This window comes from Falco punctatus (genome assembly GCF_963210335.1).
Source record: "Falco punctatus genome assembly, chromosome: 5".
NCBI classification, from domain to species: domain Eukaryota; kingdom Metazoa; phylum Chordata; class Aves; order Falconiformes; family Falconidae; genus Falco; species Falco punctatus.
The window spans coordinates 75,415,508-75,439,380 of NC_137584.1; the positions used below are offsets into that span (position 1 = coordinate 75,415,508).

Genomic DNA, 23,873 nt, shown 5'->3' on the forward strand with positions numbered 1-23,873 from the left:
TGGGATTAGGCTGGGAATGCTGGAGGGTTTGCATTTTTATGATTATCACTTCCTAAAATCCAGACTGCTCCTTCTTCAGTGCTGCCCTTCTTCTCAGCACCCTGGGTGGCAGTGCATATACCGGTGCTTTACAATGTTATATAAATTCATACGTCAAGATTCATGCTTATTCCAGATAATTAGCACCTATTGTCACTGGCAAGGGTGGTAGCAGAGACTCCCAAGGCTCCTTCTCCTGTCAGTGTGGAGAGGAAAACTCCATTGCCATGCTGTAGAACAACTGTGCTGGATCAGACCAAAGATAGCCTGTTTCCCAGAGTGACCCAAACATGGGATGATTTAGGAAGATTATATGAGTGAGGAGCAATGGATGATGATACTTCAACAGGCCCCTGCGAGGGAAGCCCTGGTCAGAGTTGCCTTTGACAGTGGAGGGGGAACTGCTCTTCCCTTCCTCTTTCTGTTCTACCCACTTTAAACGGTGCAGGCTGGGAGTATGTCAGTAGGAGGGGAGGGCTTGAACTTGGAAGCATTCATCAATATATCAGCTTTTCTGGTCAGTGAACTCCTCACGGGCAAGTGACCATCAGTGCATGGCAAATCTGGTGCTCTGCCTGAGTGGCCAGGCAGAACTGAAGACTGAAGGAAGGTCTGCAGTTCTGGCTTTTTGTTCGATAGTTTATCATACCCCATTCTGTTTCCCTGTATGCAGCAGGAGCAAACCATCTCTACCATCTTCTGTTCAAGCAGTCCCATTCCCTGAAGAATTAATTCTCTGTTTCCTCGCAGAGGTCCTTTCACAGTGGCTTCCTCTAGTTCTGTGGTGGCTTTCTACTGTCATTTACTGCCATGAAGGTCCCTGGCTATCTGATACCTTAGCCTCCTGTTTACGTAGGACTATCCTGATATATGATGGCTATTATCTCTAGCTGCCTTGTTCAAAAAAAAAAAAAAAAAAAAAAAAAAGACTTAATTTCTTCATCCATTCACCCTGGCCAAGACTGTCTGCCGTGCTTATCAGCTTTATGATGGTTTGTGATTGTTCATATACAGTTATTCATTCCTTTCCTGCATATAATGTCTTTCTTCCTTACTTTTTTTTTGTTCATTCCTAGGTGGAACACTGCTCACAATCTCTGGGGTAGGCTTTAGTCAAAATCCTGCCCTGCTTTCTGTTTCAATGGACAGGCGAACCTGTACGGTTACTCACTTGGCAGAAGAGACAGTTTGGTGCCTGACCCCTCCAGCTGCTAATTTGCCCAATGAAGATTCACAAGACCTGTCTGTCAGAGTAAATGTAGTCATCAGCAGTAGGTCACTTCAACATGCTTTCTCTGCAAAAAGGACCACCACCTTTAATTACCAAAGAGCTCTGACTCCTCTGATTACTGTCATTGAAACAGAAATCACAGACAGCAGTCTGCTCTTGAGCATCCAGGGGATAAACATCACTGGATCTGTGGCTAAGCTTGGGCTCAGTGAATGTGATCTGGAGTTTCAACATGGCAACAAGTCTGCCATGTTTTATCAGTGCTCTTTGCCACTGAGCAGCCTGGAACCTGGGACTTTCCCCATCCAGGTTATTCAGAGGCAGCTAGGATACGCTCGTGTGACAGCAAGGCTGCAGGCCCTTACAATAACTCCACGGATAACCTCTGTATTCCCATCACAAGGATCAGTCTGTGGTGGGATGTTACTCACTATATCTGGTATTGCTTTAAAATCCAGGAGGAATTTGGTACGGGTCAGCTTGGGAAGTAATTATTCCTGTGAGATCCAGAATTCTGGTAATGATGCCATTAGTTGTACCGTCCTCCCAGGTGCTCATCCTTTGCATTACCACTGGTTGGCTGAGGTGTCTTGGGTTCTTAATGTCACAGTGACTGTCAACGGGATCACCAGTGTCTGCCTTGGAGACTGTACACTCCACCTTCATGAGCAGTGGACCCCCATTGTAGATCTGGTGACCTGGGAGATGAATGAGACGTTCACCTACGTGATGATCAAAGGACAGAGTTTGGCATGGGCAAGCGATAGCCCTGTGGTACATGTGAATAACCAGGCTGTCTGCAAGGTAACTTTCTGGAATGAGACCAGCATCAAGTGCCAGATGGATTGCCTTGCCCCAGGGGAGCACAACGTTTCTGTATCCAACAGGCAAAGTGGGCAAGCTTGCTTCAGAAAGGCGTCCAGTGCTCTCACCATCCTGCCCCAGGTGTACCAGTTTTACCCACGGAACTTCAGTACCAACGGTGGAGGCCTACTCACCCTAGTAGGCTCGGCACTGAAAGGAAAGAGAATGACTTCTGTTCTCATTGATCATCACCCCTGCCTTGTTCTCAGTGTCACCTGTGTAGCTATCCAGTGCACGGTGCCTCCGGGTAAGGGGACTAGGGCTTTGAGTCTAAAAGTAGATGGCATCTCCTATTACCTTGGAAGGATAAATTACAGCGAGGAGTTCACCCCAGCTTTCCTTTCGCTTGTTGCAACTGGTCTCCTTTTAACCGTGACAGTTTCGCGAGTCACAGAGACGGACACCATCAACGTATTTGTTGGAGACTTTGCGTGTGGTGGTGTCACCATCACTCGCTCTGCTTTGCAGTGCTCAGCTCCCTGGCTCCCTGCTGGCGAGTACCATGTGCTGGGCCTAGATGTCCCCAGGGGTTGGGCTTCCTCCAACCTGACCTTCACCTCTCCTCTGATGGTGGCAGCTGCCCACTACAACTGGGGTAAGTCATGGAGGCTTGCTGCAGCTCCTCCACTGAGGGACTGCAATGACTGGTATTTTTGGCATGAAAGAAAAAATATGACTTCAAAAAAATACCCTTGTTGAGAGCTGATTGTCGGGCTTTGCCTTAAATCCCATTTTCTGTCTTTTTCCAAGGTGGTTTGAACGGAGGAGTGCTTTACCTGCGTGGAACTGGGTTTTCCCCAGGGAATACTTTGGTCACAGTCTGTGGCACCAGCTGTGGACTGTTGGGCAACATGACGATGACTGACCTGAGCTGCCTTGCCCCACGCTTACATGGTCAGTTAAGATGCAAAACCTGGCATTGTGTTAATGTCTTCTAAAAAACTGTCTTGACCCAAAACTGGGGGATCCCAGGGGAACAGAGCAGCAGCAGCAGCTCTGGAGAAAGGAGAGGAGCCAACATAGCGCTGAATTGTGGGTTTTGAGCTCAGTCTGAAGACAGTTGCTGTCGGGGCAGTTTTTGTGTCAATGGCCATGGTTTTGGACTAGATCCACCATGCGCCTGTGGCCCCTTATGCTTTGGGGATGAGATATGCTTCATCAATTGTGCAACTTCATCAGTTCCTTGTGGCAATGACTCCTTGGGAAAACGGCCTCATACAAAATGTGCGTGAGAGCTGCAGGGTTGGGTACCCGAGCTGCTCTTGGCCATCGTGACCATCGTAGTGAGCTGAGCTCCCTTAAATGTCTTTTCTTCTGTGGCCTCATGTGTTTTGTGTTTTGGCTGCATGGTGGGACAGCTTCAGTGGGGTAAGGGGGTGTGTGTGTGGGAAAGATAAATGACTGGGAGGGTGAACAAAAGATGTACTGTGGCCAGTTCATACCTTTTGGAAGCTGGAGATAAGAATTTGAATTCCTTGAAAGGAAGATGGGATCATCCCACAGCCAGAACATCCTCCTTAACTGGAGAGTGGTAGCAGGGAATGATGCCAAAAACTAGCTCTTTCAGAGAGAAATAACCCTGCCTCAATTTTGGAGGAAACTCTTTGAAACGGACATTTCCTGGGGGACAGGATGTATTCCTCCCTTTCTAACTGGCAGCACAGAATTAGGCTTCTAAGATCTGCAAAAGGCAGGATTTAAGACTTGGAATCTCACCCTGAGTCATATGCCATTCCCCAAACACTAGGCAAGAGCCCCTACCTTGGTGCTGCAGCATTCCAACACTCGGTCACGTAACACTTCAGCCCCTTCATAGCTCTGATGCGAGGACAACATCCTGAGATCTACAGAAATATTTGCTGTTCTGTGGCCATTCAGAGGTCCATCATCCAAGTGACCAAAGATTTTTAGCCTCCTATCTTTTGTGGACCTGGAAGAAAGCTGACAGGGAGAGTGTCTATCAGAGTAAATGGCCAGGGTTTTGCTCAAATGTGTGTGAACTCTCCATCCTTCAAAATAGACAAAAGTTGACTAGATTAGTTTCTGAGAAACCAGTCCAATGTGAAATTTAATGTTCTTTTGAGCAAGGATTGGGACAAGAAGCATCCAGTGGTGGCCTTCAGCCCCAATTATTCCAAAATTCTTAATTTATTCTTATAATTTCGAATGGTTCCTTTCCTCATCCATGAGGAATACTAAGAAAAATGGAGAGGAGGGGAAAAAAGGGATTTAAAACCCAAACCCTCAAAAGGAGACGCCAAGAGGTTGTAAGGCCTCAATTTTCTTTCTTTTAAAAAAGATCCAGGCATAGTCCACAAAACCGCTTATTATTGTTTTTTAACCAAGAGAAAAGACATGGTGCTGGAGCATTGATAAACCTACAGCACAAAACAGGGAAGTCTGGTTATTGCAGGAAGAACAGCAGAATAAAATGCAAATCAAATTGATCCAGACTGTGAAAACATTAATAACTGTGTTCAAAATTCACCGGGTGGTGGGTGGCAGAGGCAGCCTCGGGAAAGCCATCTCAGAGGCAGGACCACGAAGCTTATTCCGACACTAGATGTCAGCAAGTGCCCGCTGATTGCTGGCCCCGTGCGGGCCGCCTTCCTGGCGAGGGGTTGCGAAGGATGTGCTGCCTCACCAGCCAAAGGGACACAGGCAGCCCTGCTTTGAGGCCAGTTACAAGACACCCCCTCTCTCCCCTGCCGTGGGTTTTTGCAGCGTGCAGTCTTCCAAATCTCACCAGTCGAGTTACAAAAATGTTTCTCTCTCAATAGAGTATTAACAGGAAAATGTTGTGTTTGGTTTTTTTTATTATTTTTTTTTATTATTTAAGAAAAAGAATAAAAATCCTTCGCAGGATGCTTAAATCTGTGAGTGTTTGCCAGGCTGTTTGTGCTCCCTGAGACAGCCTGTGCACACCTGCATGTGGCATCGGCGAATCTATAGAGTGAGATGCTTTCCAGACAGAGTTCCTTCTAAGGGTTATACAACCCCACCGTCTAGGGCATGAATGGACTTAAGTGCAGTTAGCCCAGTCTCACCTCGTGGTTGACGTGCTGCTGTTTGCCCAGGGAAGTTTGCTATTTGGCACTCACACATCCAGTGCTCAGACCGTTCTTTCACAGCCTTGTCCACGTGGGAGAGATGGCAAAGTGACTTTGGGGATGCGGGACCATAAGCCACAAAAGAGATGGGAGGGATAGGTCTGTGGTGCCCCAGGGCCCCTTTGGCACAGAGGTTGGCCCAGCCAGGTTGGATGCTTGTCTGATATTTTCTAGCACTGCTTGTGGACTGGCTGATGAGAAGTGAAGAGTTCAAGCTGCATTTCTTCTGTTACAGCATGCTGTGAAGCAGAAACACCTCCCCTCTGGCACTGCGGGATGTCAGGTGGCAGCTCACTGCCCTGGGGTTTCAGTGCTAGGTCATGTTGTGTCTGGCCTGCTTAAGATTAGAGATGTTCACGTGGAAATCCCCAACCAGTCCATCTAGCTTACTCGTGATCAAATCCGTAGGGCAAGGCTCTGCAGGTAGGAAATGTGACTTTTCCTTTTAACAGGCAGTTTTCTAAGACACGAGGAACTGCTAGTCTCCACAGGATCCATCCATAAGCCTGCCTGCCCCACAGGGTCTTCCTTAGGAACGGGTGTTGAGAGGGGTTGCAGCAAGGTTTTGGTTTGATCATTGATAAGAGCTGGGCAGGCTAAGTACTGAAACTGTGCTCAATCCGGAGCACAAGGAGTAGGAATGTAAGCCCACATGCCTTTATGAAAACCGTTGCTTGTTGCCAGCTCCAGAAAAATTTGAACGGAGCAAAAGATTTGAGTTTCACTCTTAAAGCTTAAGAAAATTAAATAAAATTAATGAAACTATGCTCCCTTCGTGGAAAAAATAAAACAAACCGAAACCCCCAAACTAACCCACAAGTCTTTCAAGGTTTAGTAGAGAACTGGCTTGATCCTGACAGCTCTCCCCTTCTCTGGTTCTTGCTTTGTCACTCGTGTCAAGGCACTTTTGTGAATAGAGCTGTGGATTCTCTTCAGCTCAGGTTAAATTTACAGAACACATGATTAACGCCTGTGGGATTGGATTGTGCTCCTGTGAAAGATGGGAAGATTGGCAGGAAGCTTGAGGCAGGTGAGAAAATAACTGAATATTCCTATTAGGTGCCATTAGGGTAGGTACCATATGTAAGTTTTGCAGTGAGCTGGTACCTGAAATAGTACGTTTGACATTGGGGTGAAAAAAAGCAAAGAAAACTAAAAGTGGTAAAGGCGGCACCTTTAAAAGGAGGTGAATTGGTAAGAAGATCCGTCAGGGGAAAACCTGGTTGCATCAGCATGCTTGGAGTAACAGGTCTGGCATTAGGACTTTGATGTAACATCTCTTGGGATCTTTGGTGGCAAGTTCTGGACCTACTGTTAGCCAGATTACATTGTTAAAAGTGGATGTTTATGGAAGAGGATTTAGATGGAAGGCTAGAAATTAAATTAGGCTGGTTTAAAAGGAAGAGAGATATGGCTTGGTGGAGCTCTGTCTATGGGGCAAGAGTGGAGAGAAGAATGAGTTTTGGTTGCAGCAGTACAGATGTTCCAAGGAGATGCACTGAGCTAGGACTGAGGAGGACTATAGCCAGGGAAATGGGGTGATTTTTATGAGTAAATGCAGAAGATGTGAAGGGGACATGTCGTGGCAATTGAGACCTCAGTAGAAACCATGGCCTCTGATGTTTGTTGTGGAGATCTAACTAAAGGACCCAAATGGTCCCTTCTGTCTTTCAAATCTGGAAATAGAATTAAGAAAAGGGGGGGGGGGGGGGGGGAAAGCATATTGATTACACAGCAGGAATGTTCTGACAGTGAGATCTATCAGGCAGTAGAATAGATGTTTGCAAAGTCATCTCTTGGGACTTCTGAAACTTGGCTGTGTGAAATGAATGTCTCCTAGGGAACAATTCCTCATAGTCAGAGGTCGGACTTGATGACCTTAAAAGGTCTGTTTTCCCCCTTTCCCATTTATTTATTTATTTTAAGCTTTGTCTTCTTTGCGAAGCACATGTTAATAATGTGCTCTTCAGTCTATTTTGTGAGCGGTGGATGACCAGGGACGTGTGGTTTGGCGCTGGGAGTCCTTGGGCAGTAGTTCAATCAGTCTGCAGCTGCCCTTGGAACTCCTGTAGGTTTTAGCCTCATCACACATCCGGCAGTTGTTATTAAACCGTGACCCAGAGCAAAGCCCTTGTGCTGAGCATCCCAGGATCCTGCCGTGAGCCAGAGTATCCCTCAAAGACAGGGTTGGGGTCGGTCGGTCCCTAACCCATTACCAACATGCAGAGATTTGGCTGCCATTGGGTCTTATCTCAAAAGAGAAGCTGTAATGGGACGAATGGGTTCATCTCAGTGATGGGATTGTATTACATGTCATTAGCAGGTTTTATCTTTATGGGCAATATAAAGCACAAAGCAGCTTCATTTTGAGGTTTGCACGCTAACCAATTAATCAGTATTTTGTCCCAGAACAGACAGACTATACTTTTAGGACATACGAAGTACGTTGCAATCTTTAGTTGATTTTTTTGTTACTGTTGTGGCAGATCACAGCACCAGTAATACCAAGGGATATTTGTATTTAATGGTCAGAGGAACGGGGGTGAAAGAAAGGCCAAGATTTCCTCCTAAGAAAAGATACTAAATCCTCTGGGAGCAGTGGAAAATGAGGACCTTGGAGATCCCCAAAGAAGGAATGAGAAATGGACATCTCCCTGAAGAGTGGTATCTCCATCAGATGGACAGGAGCTGTAGGGTGCAGAGATGAGATCTCTCCCTCTTTCCATCTGAGAGGGAGAAGGTAGTCTTAGGTTTGCTTCTGGGTGTCTAGATTAAGGGTTTTCTCAGATTTAGGTTCCACTGATCTCTCTACAACCCTTTGTAACCACGCTCTTTAGCTTAGATTTTATAAATGAATACCTTTCATTTGCCTGGTTTGATTTAGAAATTATTTCAGCAGTTGGCAGGATGCAAAACCTTACGTTCCCACAGGCATGATAACATTGAGATGTGGGCATCAGGAATGCTTGATTTCCATGTAACATTTTGGGAGTATCCAAAGAGTAACAGGCTGTTCTGCTGAGCTCTAAGGACTGTGCAGGTAATATCTTCTGGTGGCCTACATTATCCAGGCAAGTTCTTTGACAGCAGCAAGGTATCTAGGAAAATATCTAGGAAAATATTAATGTCCTGGGATTCCGTGGGTCATTTCTAACATGGATCTTAAAATAGGGTGCAACTGGTTTTCTACCCAGGGAAACTGTCATGTTCTTTCCAAGGCCACAAAAAAAAAAAAAAAAAAAAAATCCCAAAGCCTCTTTTGATTAGCTCAGCAACCTGTGGTGATGTGTGGTGTTTTTTTTTTTTTTTTTTCCTTCAACTCTGGAATGTGCATTTAATCTTCCTTTGACCACCCATCTTCAGAGGGTGGTCCAACACTGGAACAGGCTTCCTAGAGAGATGCTCGATGCCCCAAGCCTGTCAGTGTTTAAGAGGCGTTTGGACAATGCCCTTAACAACATGCTTTAACTTTTGGTCAGCTCTGAAGTGGTCAGGCAATTGGACTAGATGGTTGTGGTAGATCCCTTACAATGGAAAATGTTCTATTCTATATATAGATAGATGAATATTCTCTATTTAATGCTATATATGGTATTAGTCTAGCTGGTTATTCATCCAGATTAGCTGTACCTTCTCCATTACCACATCTGAGCTTATCACAGTCTTTTGTGTCACTAGTAGAATAGAATAGTAAAGCAGAAGGAGCTGTTATACCCTTTTACAAAAGAGGGACTAGTTCTTTGTTCTGCAAGAAAGTTGTGGGTTTGCAGAGGAAGGAAAAGGGCAGTGCCATTGCTGCTTGGATGTCCTTCATCTTTGCTAGTTTTAAGCAGTTCTCAGCCTCTCACTGGCTGAAAAAAACACCCAAACCAGCCCATGCATGGCACCTCTGTTGGAGAAATTCCTGTACTGAATTGGTTCTGTTGCAGGTTGTTGCAAAGGCAAGATCTTCATAGTATTTAGTCCTATTGGATTACACTAATTTGCTAAAACACAGATATCTAGTGCCGCTTAAAATGCCCTTGGAATGGCAGCCTGGCCTCAAGGAAGGCACAAGGCTTTTGTGGGAACTATAGAACACCTGAGGTGGCTCTAGACATCATTTCTGGGAAGTAAAAGCAAAATACAGGCATGGTGCCATAATTGCTTTAGGCTTCTCTGTCTATTACTTGTCTCTCTCATGTTTATATGTTGGTCTTCGAGGCAGGGATTGTGTTCGGCAATGTTTGAATGGATGCCGAGCAAGAGAATTTTCACTGGATTTGGGAAAGGAAAGAGATTAAGCATATTGCAAAATGTGTGAAGTAATGATGTGGGTAACTTTTTTTGTTATTCTAAATTCAGAGAAGAAAAATACAGAAAAATTGTGAACTCTCTCTCTGAAGTTCAGAACAGATGAAATGCTAGGTTTTAATATTTCAAAAAACACCTTAAACATTAAATAGTTACAAACTTTTCAAAAGTACTCCATATGAGATAATTTTTAGAAAAAGCACTTTATCTTTTAACATTAGAAATATAGCATTTTCATATTTTTACCATTTCAAAACCCATTTTCAGAATTGCTTAGCAGCTAAGACATTCATTAACAATGACACTTTCCCAGCAAACAAAATACCTTTTGAACAAACTGGAACTTAAAAAAGCAAACAAACAAACCAAAATATTCCTTTCTTGATAAATTTGCATTGACTGTGTTTCTGAAACTTGAGGAACGCTCCTGGATACTGCAGTGCAGCCTGTAATACTGTCCATAGACCTTTTCAGGAGTTCATTACAACTATTAGACTAGTTCAGGGTTAATGAAAATTCTCCAGAAGTCCAAAACATTCAGGGTTTTGAGAGAAACAGTTTTGATCTCCAGCATTGTTTAATCCTTAAATGGTTCCTTTTTTAAATTATTAAAACCAAACATTTCAACTGAGCTGAACTCTAGGGACAGACAGTTTTTTGGTTTTTTTTTGTTACCGTTTTTTGTCTGGGTTTAGAATAAGAAAACCTAATTTCTGTTTACACCACTGCTTCCTTAAATACACCTCAAAGCAAAGTAGCTGCTCCCATTACACTTTCTACCACATCCATGGAGTCAAACTTGGACTGAGCCTCTAGTCACACTCAGCTGCAAAGCAAGGTGGGAGATCTCACTTAAGTTCCCCAGAAGCCCTCCAAGCTGTGGCAATGCTTTCATGAAACCTGTTTCTGAATTTCAAAGTCATGACAGACATTAAGTTATCACATGTCCCTGGTAAAGGATTTGTGTCTGATCTGTAAACCATGGTCTGTCTCTCCCGGGAGAACTGTCCGTGCATGTATGTAATCACTTCTGTCACCTCCTCCTGGACAGACCAATTTGATCCCAAAGACCATCCTTATGCTCAATGCACAAAGGAGATTATGTGCTCGCTCACACAAAGCAAAAGGGACGGAAGGAGTTGTATGGAGACCTACCCATCCTCCAAAAGGATGCACCAAAAGGGAGGTTGGGATATGCACATCAGGAATCCACAATGACAACTGTCAGTAGCTAAGATATGCTTAGTATTAGTGGCTGCTTTGGGTTATTTTTTTTTCACTTTCCTGCCTTTGCAGCTTCTTTGGCTGTTCTCTGTGGCCTCACGCATTCTTCTGTTGACTGCCAAGAAGACAGAGCCACCTTCATCAAATGTGATGTCCAAGTCACCGTGGGTTCCTACCACCAGAGAGGATATGTGTCTTACCTGTATGTCTGTGAGGACAGCCCACCTCAGCAGCACTGGAGGGACATCAACCCACCCCAGAGGTGTTTTGCTGGTCTCTTTGCCAGGTTGGTGCTTCTTCTCCTCAACAGCTGAGTGGGCCCATCCATGAGCAACACCCCCCCGAAGATATCTCACCTTTTGCAGAACTGGCCTCTGCCAAATGATGGACTGAAGAAGCATATTTCTAGTTCTTAGGTTGAAGCCAGCAGAGCGATTTAGCCTTGAGTCCACTAGGGAGCTCCGCTGGGTTGTGAAATTCTTTCCTTGTGCCTATCAAAGCAACACTAGTCCCCCCCTCCTTCCCTCCCGTCTTTTTAAAGGGTTTGAGAGACATCAGAAAATCCATCTCGTAAACAGCCTGCTTTGTTCCTTCTTAGGTTTTAATATTTATCTTCTGATCCAAAGCAACATCTGGTGGATGCCAATGGGGAAAAAGATTAGGCATTATGAAAAGCAGAAGGTTGTGTTTTTTTCTTCTTTTCTCCCCGCCCCCCCCCCTCACCCCCCTTCCTTTCTCCAAGCAGTTTCATGAGTAAAAAGTAGCAGAGAAAATTCAGCAGGTTGTGCAATATTTACTCAGCAAGGGTGCTCAGGCTTTGCAAATCCAAGGCCAAGTTGCCTAGGAGTATAAATTGGTACCATTGCTTTTAATGGAGCTGTGGGGATTTATACCTGCAGAGCACTTACTTCTAGGAGTAAGAGGGAGGTCTGAATTAAAGAATAAATGGATGAACAAAACTTTCTAAAGGACACTAAAGAAATAGAGAATTAGAATATCACTGCAATGCATTGCCCATGATCTGCTGTATATGGTGAACCCCATTCCTGTCTGGTGGGTGATGCTGCAGTCCAGGTGTTTCAATGGAGTTGCAGAGATTTGGTACTCATCTTTATCTGGTCCTTATGTCACAGCTGGTGTTGTGAGTCACCAGAGGGAGTTCCAGATGCCCTGTGTTGAGAGAAGAAAACCAACTGGATTTACTGAACAAAGGCAGCAGACACAAACGGCACCATGTTTTTAACTTGTTAAAAAAAAAAAAAATTAAAAAGAAAGATCTACATAGTTACAGCATCTGCCTGGCAGACTGTCATTTCTTCCCGCACACCAGTTTTCTTAATTTGACCTGGCTTTCGTAAGAAATAGACACCTTAAGAATGATGAAATTTTTGTCAGTTTTGAGAAAATCTGTCCTAGGGCAGAAAAAAATTATTTCTCTGTTGCGGGAGAGCAAGGCAGAATTGTGCCCTGAACTGTTTGCCAGCAGACTGCAGGCCAGAGCGCAGGAATCTGGCCAACTGACCTGTCCAAAGTCACATCGTGCATTGGTAATGTCCTGTGACATCCTAGGAGATGGGGAGGACAGTTTTCTTGGGGCAGACACGAGTAGGGAGTCTTAGAGAGGTAAAAAGAATTAATCTTGAAATTAAACTAATTTCATCAGTTCTATTGCTCCTGGAATGACTTCAGTGTTTCAGTTCAAGAAACTTGTCTTGTCTTACTGAATCCTGGTTTTTTTTTTTTTGCTTTGTATTTCCTGGGTATCAAAACGGTGCTCAGGTCTTTACTTGTAAAAAAGGTGTCTGCAATGTGTCTATTCCTATGATTGTTTTTCTGCTTGCTCCTTTTCTTGGTTTGAGCTGCTCCTGTGTAAGGAAAAGTCATGCGGTCCGTTCGCTGACTGTTTCCTTATTGTTTTTCGCTGTGGTTTTGTCCAATTTAATTGTGAATGTCCCAGAGACAGGGTTTATTATTCCTTCAGGGAATCCTATCAGGGAGATATTTCTGAACCAAATCAATCAACTTTTTCTTACCTAATGTTTTCCCACTCTTCCAGTGTCTTCAACCTCTTTGTTATTATCATTAGTTTTTCCCCTTGTGCTCAAGCTTGTCTAGTAGTTAGAAATTAAAACTTGGCTTGCCGAGGAATTTTCCAGAGTACTGAGTTTTTTTAATGGTAAATCTATTTCTAAACTGGTTCTTGCTGAAGTGGAGCAGGGACAAAGAAGATTGATTTCAAGTGAGTTTCCTGATCTGAAAAACCTAGGGAGAAGTAGAGGAAGAGGGAGTTTAAAGACATCCAAATTACGTGTTTCAGAACTTTGGAAAACTTTTTTGTTTAAATTTCAGTTCAGAAAAAATGTTTCATTTCCAAATATTAATAGAATTTGTAGAAAAGTATTAGAAAATTGAACTGTTCAAACTAGAAAATAACTGTTTGTGGAATTGCCAAAGTATTACACATGGATTACTGTAATCAATAACAGTAACTAATAATAACCAAAAAACATATTAATTTGTATTCTGTGCAAACATTCAAGTGGTAAGACATCCATTCCAGGACGGGGACAAAACTACTTAAATCATTCCTGGCTTAACTGCACATCAAATCTCTCCTCTTCTTTCTTACTACTTCTACAGTGGTTTGAATAAAGCTTCTCCTAACCTATTCTGTACTATAACCTATACTTTGTGAGCGTATAATGGCAAATGTGTATTACTTAGAAGGGGTGCAAGTCTTGCCATTAACCATTCTGGTACTAAGATGCGTCACTGAATTTCCTTTAATATGTCACCCCTTTTTTTTCTTACATTTCATTTAAATGCTGCAGTTTGTTAACAGTTTTCCAGCATCAAGGTTTCAGGATGCAGTTACTAGGGGACAGGGAGGAACTGGCTCTTTGCCTATAAGCAAAGCTTGTTAAGTTTTTGTAAAAAGATGTGAACAACTGCTCAAAGGTCCTAGTATTGACTTCAGTGCCTGGCAAGTTGGTCCTATGCCCTGCATCCAGCCCACAACAACCCCTTTCTGTCTTTAAAACAGTTGGTTATTTAAAAGACACAGCTTTTTCTTGTAGCATTAAAAATAAGTTCTATGCAGTCTTGAAAGAAAGCCCAGTCCATTGAATTATTGCACAGGACAAGAGCAGTTCTCAAAATGTTGCTATCAAAAGCATGTGTAGTTCCCTACGGCTGGCTTTTGATTATTGATACAGCAGAGGGAAAGGTTCATTTAAATATAGCGATAAAAATTCACTGTTAAGAAGGTTCAGCTACTTGCAGAAGGCTTTTTTCCCGTTGTTTCTAATGTGGCTGCTGCCTTTAACACTTTAACCCTGAAGAAGGGCAACAAAACAAACACCCCCTAAATGCACTGTCAGAGCAGCTCTTTGTTTGCACAATGAACTGCTATATCCAGCACGGTTTGGAAATTTCAGGTTCATTAAACCATTCTGATCATCACCCTCCTAACAAAGCTCTGAGTGTTGCCTTTCCAATTAGGTCAATTTTGGTAGAACTTAGGCTCCTGACTTTGGCACTTCAGAAAATCCTGTTAGATGGGGCTTTCCTGAGCCTGAAAACCTTTGAAAATCCTGGTCCTACCTATCTGATCCTCTATTTTGTCAGCAAATCACAGTATGAACTCTGTCCTTTCTTAGCCACTCAGAAAAGTGGTATAATTTCTGAGCGATGTTGGTGTTTGCTCTAACTCATCTCCTTTCTGCTCGCCTTCCCACAGGATGCAGATGTGTTTCTGATGGTGGGATGGGGAGAGGAAGAAGAAGGAGCAATGGCTGAGGAAGGAATGAAAAGTGATATTGGATTACACCATCCTGATCCAAAGCCTGTAGAAGTAAATTTGGAAGTTTTCCCCTCATTTTGAGAGATGTTGGATCCTATAGCTCCCCATAATGAAATGCTACCAAAGTCAGCAGCAACTCCAAGGGAAAAAAAAAATGTTTCCTCCCCACCACCTTTCCTGTTACTTCTTCCCCCTATGCAAGGGGAGGCTTTAGAGCAAATGTCTGTTAGTATAACTGGCACATATATCGAATCTGCTTAGTCTGGGCTGTTAAGTAACTTTAATTAATTTACTAAGTTAATGTTCCAGTGCTAGCAACAAAGCATCATTGCAATCAGCTGGGTAGCAGGAATTGGAACCCCTAAATGAGCTCATTTTTTCACAGTTGGAATTAGGGACCAGTTAGCCAGTTGTGTGGTTTTTCCAATTTCTCCCCTTGCCCTAGGGGAGTTGCAAGTTATTCATTCCCTATTGCTAAGTGTGAGTAAGGTGGGGAGGGGGGAGACAGGAACAAACCCTACACCATGTAGGAGTCCATCTTTGATCCTAACACTGCTGATTCCCTAGCTGTTGTCTGCGCTTATCTTCCTGCCTTGGTCCTAGAGTCGTGTTTGCTACTATTTGTAGTAGTTTGGGGAAGCAGAAAGGCATCACTGAGAGATATTTACTGCATGTATTTTCATCCCGAGTCTGTGCAGATAAAGGGGGGAAAAACAAATAAACAATAAAAGAATGGAAACAAAATTACAGAAATTTGCAAAGTTTGACAAATGGTGGCCAGGAGTTGCCACAAGCTAATGGCTTGCAATGATTAATAAGAGTAAAAATAATTGCATTTCATTAAGATTGATGACACCCCATTTAACCTCCCTTCTCGTTTCAGCCCTAAAGTGGAAAGAGATGAAGTTCTCATCTATAATAGCTCCTGTAACATTACCATGGAAACTGAGGCAGAGATGGAGTGTGAGGGAGCTAATCAGCCAATTACTGCCAAGATTACTGAGATATGGAAAAACTGGGGCCAGAACACTCAGGTATAATCAAATCTTTTTTACAGACTGATTCAAACAGCTTAAAATTAAATTTGTAATATTGTGTACATTTAAAGGGGGCAAAAAAAAAACAATTTAGGCAGAGCAGCAGCAATATATAATATTAAATGCTTTCCAACTTTGAATAGCAGTTGTAATGCAGTGCAGCTGAATTAATGGTTAACTATGGTTAATCATGTATTTTATGAGACATAAATGAGCTTTACCTTATTTTCTGTGCAATGCAGGTGTTTTTTCAAACTCTCCCTTGTTTATATAAATTCAAAGTCTGTCTTAAAAGTGTTATTTTCTGTTACTTGAAATCTTAGCCATGAGATACAGAGTTTCAGCTCACTGGCAGAAACTTAGCATTCAGCATTTGTGGAGCTCTGCTTATATTTGGTTTTTTCTCCTCTTCAGTATCTGAAGTAAAATGGGACAGTCCTCTCCGTGCTATGTGCGGGTACAGCAAGAAGAAAGACATATGTAAAGAGTTAATGACAAAAAATTATGACTCTGAATTAACATGATTGTAGGGCTCTATATCTAAAAAGGTAAATGTAAAATGTCCTTTTAAAGTCCACGTGGTGTTGCAGAGTTTTGGGGGGCTTGAGCTAAATACTGGGTTGTGCCACCTGTGAGAAGAAGTTCAGAGGGGTTGGATATTTGGAGAACATCAAATATCCCTTTGTCACTCACCTTTCCTAAATGAGCAGCTCCTGAGAAGTGGTGGGGACCTGCCATGTACAGGGCAGAGCAAGTGGGAAGAGTTCCTCACTTGACTTATGGTAAAAAACCAAATGCTGTTCTTTAATCTATTAAATCAAATTATCATGCAGTCTTCTTGGTACAGTTGAAAGCTAGAGAAATGAAGTTTGTTTGCTTAGCGTTGGTGTTAAATCTACCATGGTCATTTTTAACTCTGACATCTGTAATAACGTTTCCTTTACTCCCCCATCCCACCCCAAAAGCGGCTGCAGTGTCCTGACAAAGTAATTTCGGTGTGTTTCCAGTATCGGATTCTAGATCTTTTACTAAGAACCTCTGACTGTTTGCCTTACCTTACATGTATGGTACTATTGCAGCTGAGTGTCCCAAAATACAATTGCTTGCCTTCATTCTTTTAAGTCTGTCTTGATCTGTGAAGGAATGTCACGTGTAGCCCTTTACCTATTCGTGTTGATCTGCCAGTCAGCCTTGCTAGTCACGCTACCAGAAACGTGCCCAGCTAAGGAGAAAACCAAGCCCCAAAACTTGCTAGTTGGCAACTGCAGGAGGACAGCAAAGGGAAGTGCTCAGGCAAGTATCAGATCAAATGGTAACTGCTCCTTCCTATTCATATTTTCCTTCCTGAATGTGATAAGGGCATCTCTACAGCCCCAGAGCCTGGGCTGCAGCGTGTAGGAGGTATTACCTGCTGTTGGCTGTGATCTGAACAGCTCAGCTGTGTCACAGGTCCTGTAGTCTCAGTAACAAGATGATGACGGGTTGTCTTTTGACTCAGGTAGGAGCAAGAATAGGAAGAAGTGGTGAGGTTTGGCCCTACTATGGTTTTTCTGCTCAGAGTGGGGAAAATCACGGAAGTCCTAAGTGTTCTGAATGATTAAATTCATTCAGGGAGAGCAGGACAAAACTAGCAGTGCTTTTAGATCTGGGATTTGTGGCTGCTTAATGAACCCAGAGGGCCTTTGGAATCATTTTATCCCTCTTCCCAAAACTGGTCTGGGTGAGCAGAGGTGGATGGGTGGGGAGTTCAGATAAATGGTTTCAATTTTGGTCCCTTTCTAGCTGACAGCATCCTGTTAAGATTTACGACCTGGTGCAGCATATACATGCTTCACTGTAGAGATTTAAATCATGTCATGTGAACTGGCCTTACCTTTCCAGTGGAAATAATGGTCCCCAGGTTCAGCACTAAGCGGTGAAATGCATTAATAGCACCACGTGCCTTAGGATAATGGTGCTATTAGCAGGCAGCACCACTCTGTGTACAAGTAATGGGGCTGCATCTCTTTATAATAACATCTGGCACATCTATTGAACTCTCATGCAAGGATCTCAAAGCGCTTCGTAAAAAACGGGCCTGATCTGTAGCTGTTCTCAGCATACCTACACTGCTCAGTGCTTTGTTTTCTACTTACTCTTCTGCTTACTCTCTTCTGAAGGATGCCCAGGCAGGCTGATAACTCAGCAGTGTCTTAGCACAGCTGAGCTTTGTGGGAGGGTTGCGGCAGAGATGATTAGATGATGATGGAGCAGAATTAGCTCCAGGATGGCACTGGAAGTAAAAAGAATTGTTGCAGAAAGGCTGACAGACGCTTATATTATCAAGAGCATGGAATGAATGGGCATTGGCAAGAAGAGAGAACAACCTCCGTTCAGAGCAGAAAATATTTTTTTTTAAAAAAAGTTTGGTTCTGGGAACTTGAGTCTAAGGGATACAGACATTAGGGTAAGGTCCTTTTTATTTCAGTCATTTTAAGACACCTAATAAGACCTGCCTGTAATTCTAGAAATAATAAGAAAGACACGAATGTGATTAGTTGGGATTTGGTAGGCTGGAAATGAGGTGAACGTAGACTGTGAATGTGACAAGGTTTGGCAGCAATCTCCTGGTGGGAGAACGCCGGGCAGGAAGATCCAGAGATGCCTGAGGAGGAGCGTGGTGGGTGCATGAGGGAGGCTGGGTGCCATGATATGAGGGAGGCTGGGTGCCATGATATGAGGGAGGCTGGGTGCCATGATATCCCCAGTAGCAGGGAACCAAACCAGACGTGACCTGGCAGCATCGAAGAGAAATCCACGCATAAGGATCCTGGTGTACAGTGAGTGGCAGAGGCATGTCCATTGGCTTGATCTGCCTTTGACCAGCACGAGCGTTGCAGTGAATGGAAATAGTCCATTTTTCTCTTACCTGACTCTGCAGAACAGTATCCAGACAGTGAATTCACCCTGAATCTGTCAGCTTTACTAAAAATTGCATTAAATGGCTGTTGTAACTCATCCAGGAATCGGACCTTAGCCATGCTTATTGGGTTTTGAATAACAACATGTTGCCAGATCAATTCTCCCATTTTTCTGGTCACATCCAGAGGATATTATATGCATTCCTATGGTGTTCCCCCAACGCCTGTTTGAATTGCAAGTGTATATGTACGCCAAAGATGCCAAAGAGATTAACAAATGCTGCAAATGTTCTTCCTCGGTGCATTAGAGGTGGTTGTCCTTTGAACTTCTTTTACTGTCTTAGATACGCAGAAACTCCAATTACTAGAGGATCATTGTACGTAGATAGAAATTCTTCACAGATGCAATTCCCCCGCCCCATTTCTTTAACTCCCATTTTCCCCTGCTAATTTTCATTAAAATAGATCTTTATATGTATTTAAGAAATTAGCTCTAGGTACCTTAATTTTTGGATGATCTGCATGAGATGGCTAAGCTTAATTCTTCAGGGAAGAGAGTTCTTCTACCTTTGATTTCAATATAACTTTGCTGAAAAATTGGGCTGTAGCTATCATAAAAAATTAGAATGTTATTTTTGAAAATGCTGTCTGTTTTGTTCATGTTGTGCATGTTGTTCCCTTGAGTCAGGTACTTGAATTTGCTGTCTAGGTTGAATCCCTCTGAATATTTGTGGGCAGAATCCTCAGGAAAACAGCTGTATTTTCTGGTAGGTGATGCAATATCCATCACTTAAGTTTTGTCCCTTCAAAGCTGATCTCTGAGTTGTTGCTTGCATGGTTACAATCTGAGCTGGGCTCAGCTCTGAATCTAGAGGACCTCCAAGATTTCGGGGAGTTTCAAGTTGCTGGCTGGAGATCCTGAGTTGCATGGCAGACTTAATGAAATTTAAGTTCACCAGCTTGGACTTTACCTGGGGACTGGTCTGTCCCACCACCCCCAGAGAATAGCTTTTATACTTTTCTTTATAAACTGATTTAGGCCCTTGCCTCACTTTGTGTTTGAAGTATTTTATCCCCTATGACTTAATTAGGTTGTGCAAAGTAAGCAGGAGGCCTCTGCCCCACTGTTGCATTCAGCATCATCAGTGTTTGTAACTTGCTTCATTATTATCTAAGGAAGAGTTGCAGAATAATTTTTATATTGGTACATAATGAAGTTTAGCCTACTTAAAGGAGAGGGGGAAAAGAAAACAACCCATAACCGCCCGCCCACCCCAGCACTGATTGTATATCCCACAGGACTTAATTAGTTCACAGTTTCATGATACTCTGGATAATGGGAAGATATGAATTAAATAATAAAAGGGAAAAGTTCTAATGCTCACTCAGTACCTGTCCACTTCCACCTTGGTTGCATAATGAGATGTCAGCTACCGTGACACTGATGAGACATGTAAACCATGCTGATAACACACGTAAAGGATGCTCATGGGAAGGTTTGACCAGGCTTGGATGTCTCTGAACCCATTATGCTTAGTGAGCCTTCAGATTATTATTCCGGATCACTGGACCAGACCTAATCATCATGCAAGCATGCTGTTTGAGCAGTGCTTCCCTGCTCTGGCTCCCCCTCCTCCCCTGGCCCAGATGGGTGATATAATGTTTGTCGGAGGGCAGATGCCGCGTACATTAAGTCAGTCGTAGGGAAGCTGAACTGGTATACTAGTGAATTCTCTACAACCCAACCCTCGAGGGGTCCCTATTAAGAAATAGAAGGCTAATAAAAAATAACTTGCTAGATAAAAACGCCATCCTGGATTATGGCTCTGCCTGGGTATGCTGTGCTGCCTTTAGTTTGTTTTTAAATAGGGCATTAAAGGAAGGTCCTGAGATTTAAGAAGTGGCTTAGAGTATTGAGGATCTGTAAATTCTTGGCTTGGTGATTGATACCAGGATAACTGCTTTGTTCACTTCTCAGCACAAAAAAAAAAAAAAAAAAAAAAAGAGAGAGAGAGAAAAATAAAACCACAAAAGGCTGTGTCTGAGAGATGCAGTCACCTAAGATACCCTGGCTGTTCAGCTTCCACTTAATGTAATCAGAACTAGCTCTCCAAATCCCTTGCATTCCGCTGCAGATCTTAGAATCACTCCTTTCTTTCTTTATTTGGGCCCTTGTTTTCCCCATTTACCATCACCCTGGATGCTGCATTATTTGAAGGGGAAGAAGGAGATGAGATCATTTTGCCTGTTGGAGATATACTTTATAAAGGTGGCAAATCCTAGGCAGCTTTCTGGGAAGCATAAAAGGTTCTCCGGAAACATGGAGCACTCTGAACGTAAAGGGCTCTTACTTTGTTATTGACAGCAGGACTGATGCCAAACCTCTCAACCATGTTGTCCATCTGTGAGGGACACAAGTGATGGGAGTGACTCTGCTTGGCAGGTCCAGCAGGCTCTTTGCACTCTGCATAGTAGATGCCCGATGCTCTTTTGTTTTAGTGCCAACCTCATGTTGAGTGGATGTTTGATGGGTGCATTTTTAATGGTGATAGGGTCATAATTGGTTGTGCTTACATGCAGACATGTGAGGGCTTCCAGTCCGTGGTCAGATAGGTTTATAAGTATCTTCTGTTTAAAAAAAACTCAATGAAATAACAAAATCCAGTAATTCTAGCAGGGTACCAGTGCCTAAGGATGAAGGTGTGGGGTATTGTCTTTCAAGCTTCTTTGCCTTCAGAGCCCTGGCACACTCTAATATCTACACTGTCTCCCTTTGGTGCCCTTTGGCCATCTATTTCCACCTGCCCTCCATCTCCTGTACTGTCCTTTTTTTTCCTTGAGCACCAAACAACACCAGAAAGGGCAAAGAAATCCTTTCTCTGCCTTCTCCAGTGCTCTCCTTTGCTGGAATGCCCATGAGGGCAACAGCTACACCAGTATGAGAGTGGTTAAGCAGGATAGGGATGGGACATGCTGCCTGTGAGGGTGGATGCATCCGGGTCTGAGCAGGAGCCCACAAACCGTGGGCTAGCAGAGATGGAGCACTTGGGTTTGTGCTTCCTCCACCTCGATGCAAGGGAAGCAGTGCTGCCTGCCCTGCGTTACTGTTTTGGGGAGATGGATGCTAAAGGGTGCTTCAAAAGTGGCCTTTCCTCTTCACCCTCCTTACCTTAATACAGAAAAGTTTACACTGGAAGCAACAGAGCAGATTCCATCTTGATACATAGTTTTTTTGTAGGGGTTAATAAATCAGCTCCCTTTTTCTCAACTGGAGGGAGAATTATAATAAGATAGGATATTTCATTCCTGTGTATCCCTTTAGATGCTTTAAAACACCAGATGCCTTTATTTGGCCATAAGGGGTCACATCTTGCAGAGGCTGGGGAATCATTTCCTTTGACTCTAGCTTATTAGGGAGGATCCTGATAGTACCTGACATCATGGTGTCTTGGGCTTTGATTAGGGCTCCCGGGTGCTTTGGCAGCACAAATAGCCAAAAATAACCATGTCACACAAGGTGGGATGTCAGGAGTAAGGCTAGATGAAATTCTTCTAAACTATTGTGTGTATGTTTTCCATAAATATGCACTTTCAACAGCCCAGCAAGCCCACCCTTGCATCTCCATGTTCCCTGCTTTCTTACCCTGCTAGCTTGGTCACAGTGTTATTTTCAGAAGGGGGTAGGGAAGGCAACAAAACCAACAGAGATTTGCAAGCCTCACAGAAAGGAAGTGGGGGAGTCCATAATAATATAATAAAAAGAAAACCAGAACTCCAGTCTTGGGGTGCGGATGCTATCGGAGCAGAGAGGTACCATCTGCAAGGTTGTTAAGATGTAGAGAACCAAGATGGCCTCCACAGTAACCACAGGCAATGTGAAGAGATAAATGGTTGACCCGAGCCCGTGTCAGGCTAGGATTGATGCCACTATCAGCCCTAGTGCCTTTGCAATGATTTTTTAAAAAATCTCTGATAGAGTGTGTTATCTAGTTACTGGCACGAGGGCAATGGCCTGGAGGCAGTGAGGAGGAGGGGGGAGGAAGAAGGAGAGGAGGAGGGAGAGAAAGAAAAAACGGTCATTCCAGGAGGACAATCTCTGTTGGACTAAATGAGAAAATAAGGACCTTGCTCTGAAAGGGGATGGTAAATAAATAAATAATAATAAAAAGTGGCTGCTAGGTGTGTGAGAAAAGGATAAGCAAAATTGCTTCTCTTTCTTTCTCTGTGTTGTGTGGTGTGGTTTTTTTTTTTTGGTTTTTTTTTTTTTTTTTTTTAATGGGATCGGCCTTGGGGCTGCAATAGGAAATTTAGAAGAAGTGCTTGTGGTGTGGGATTTTTTCCTTTTACTTTAATTTTTTGCTTCCTGATTTGAGGCTTAACTCTTTCATCTCCTGCTGTCAGATCAAAAATGAAGGACTGAACAGCCCCTTGTTTTTTGTTGGTTTGGGTTTTTTTTGTGTGTGTGTTTTGTTTTTTTTCTCCCAATCTCACCATTTTATTAGTATCTCCGAGGAGATTGCTTCCAAAATTATACATGCCTTTTCAGGTAGCCCTCTTCTCTCCATCGCTCATACTGCTGCACTAGAGGCACATTGGAAGCTACCCCCAGCGTGGGATTCTGTTACCCCCGAGGTGGGATGCCATTATTCCCACGATGGGATGCCAGTCCCCTGTAACCCACAGCACATCACAGCCTTTCCACTTGCATTTAAACACACCCATGTGAAATCAGAATAGAGCATGGCTCAGTTTAATGAGAACTGTTTTCCTTCTTCTCCCTCCATTTATTCCTGCTCCCCACCCTTAAGAGAAACACAGATTCAGAGTGAAAAGTGTTGTTTTGGAGATGTTCCTCCAGGGGAGAGAAAGCAAATCTTTCCCTTCCTGCATAAAGGGAAGGCTCGAATTAAGGTCAGGAGGGTGTGGGGAAGCCTTCCTGAGGGACTGTGGGCACATTTTCTCTCCACTTGCTTCTAGGCTCTTGTACAGAGTCTTGCTGCCACTTTCCTGTTTAATTATGACAGAAACTCTAATTGACGACTTCAACATTTAGGCAGTTTTGGGGGCGGGGGGGAGCATTCTGCTGTTGAAAGCATGGCTATGGTTCTCTGTTCATGGCACTCGCTCTCCATTTGGGGGAAGGGGCTTGGGAGCATTTGATGCCTGGGTTTGTGCTGGGGTGCACGGCCTTGGGCTCTGCTTGAAGCCCAAAGGAAGCTTTCTCCATCACCCCATCTCAAATTCAACTGGAAAAGGGCTGGGCCCCTTGGAGACAGTCATTGCCCAGACTTGTTCTGCATTGGAGCGTGGCTTTGATGTAGGTGAAGGTCTTGCCCACCCTCCGTAGGTGTGATGTGGGCTGAAGATCCTTTC

At 43.5% G+C, this 23,873-nt stretch overlaps 1 protein-coding gene across 1 annotated transcript; it reads left to right on the forward strand.

The window, feature by feature from the left end:
• The first annotated feature begins 385 nt into the window (after positions 1-385).
• On the forward strand, positions 386-20,508 carry LOC308064724 (fibrocystin-like). Its single transcript, XM_080389607.1, has 2 exons — positions 386-18,276; positions 18,325-20,508. The coding sequence occupies exon 1, from the start codon at positions 1,181-1,183 to the stop codon at positions 2,831-2,833; it is 1,653 nt and encodes a 550-aa protein (XP_080245733.1). The 5' UTR covers positions 386-1,180; the 3' UTR covers positions 2,834-18,276; positions 18,325-20,508.
• Positions 20,509-23,873: the final 3,365 nt, after the last annotated feature.

Bases quoted from the DNA above. Each gene is read 5' to 3' on its own strand.
- LOC308064724 (XM_080389607.1), top strand. From the start codon at position 1,181: ATGGACAGGCGAACCTGTACGGTTACTCACTTGGCAGAAGAGACAGTT.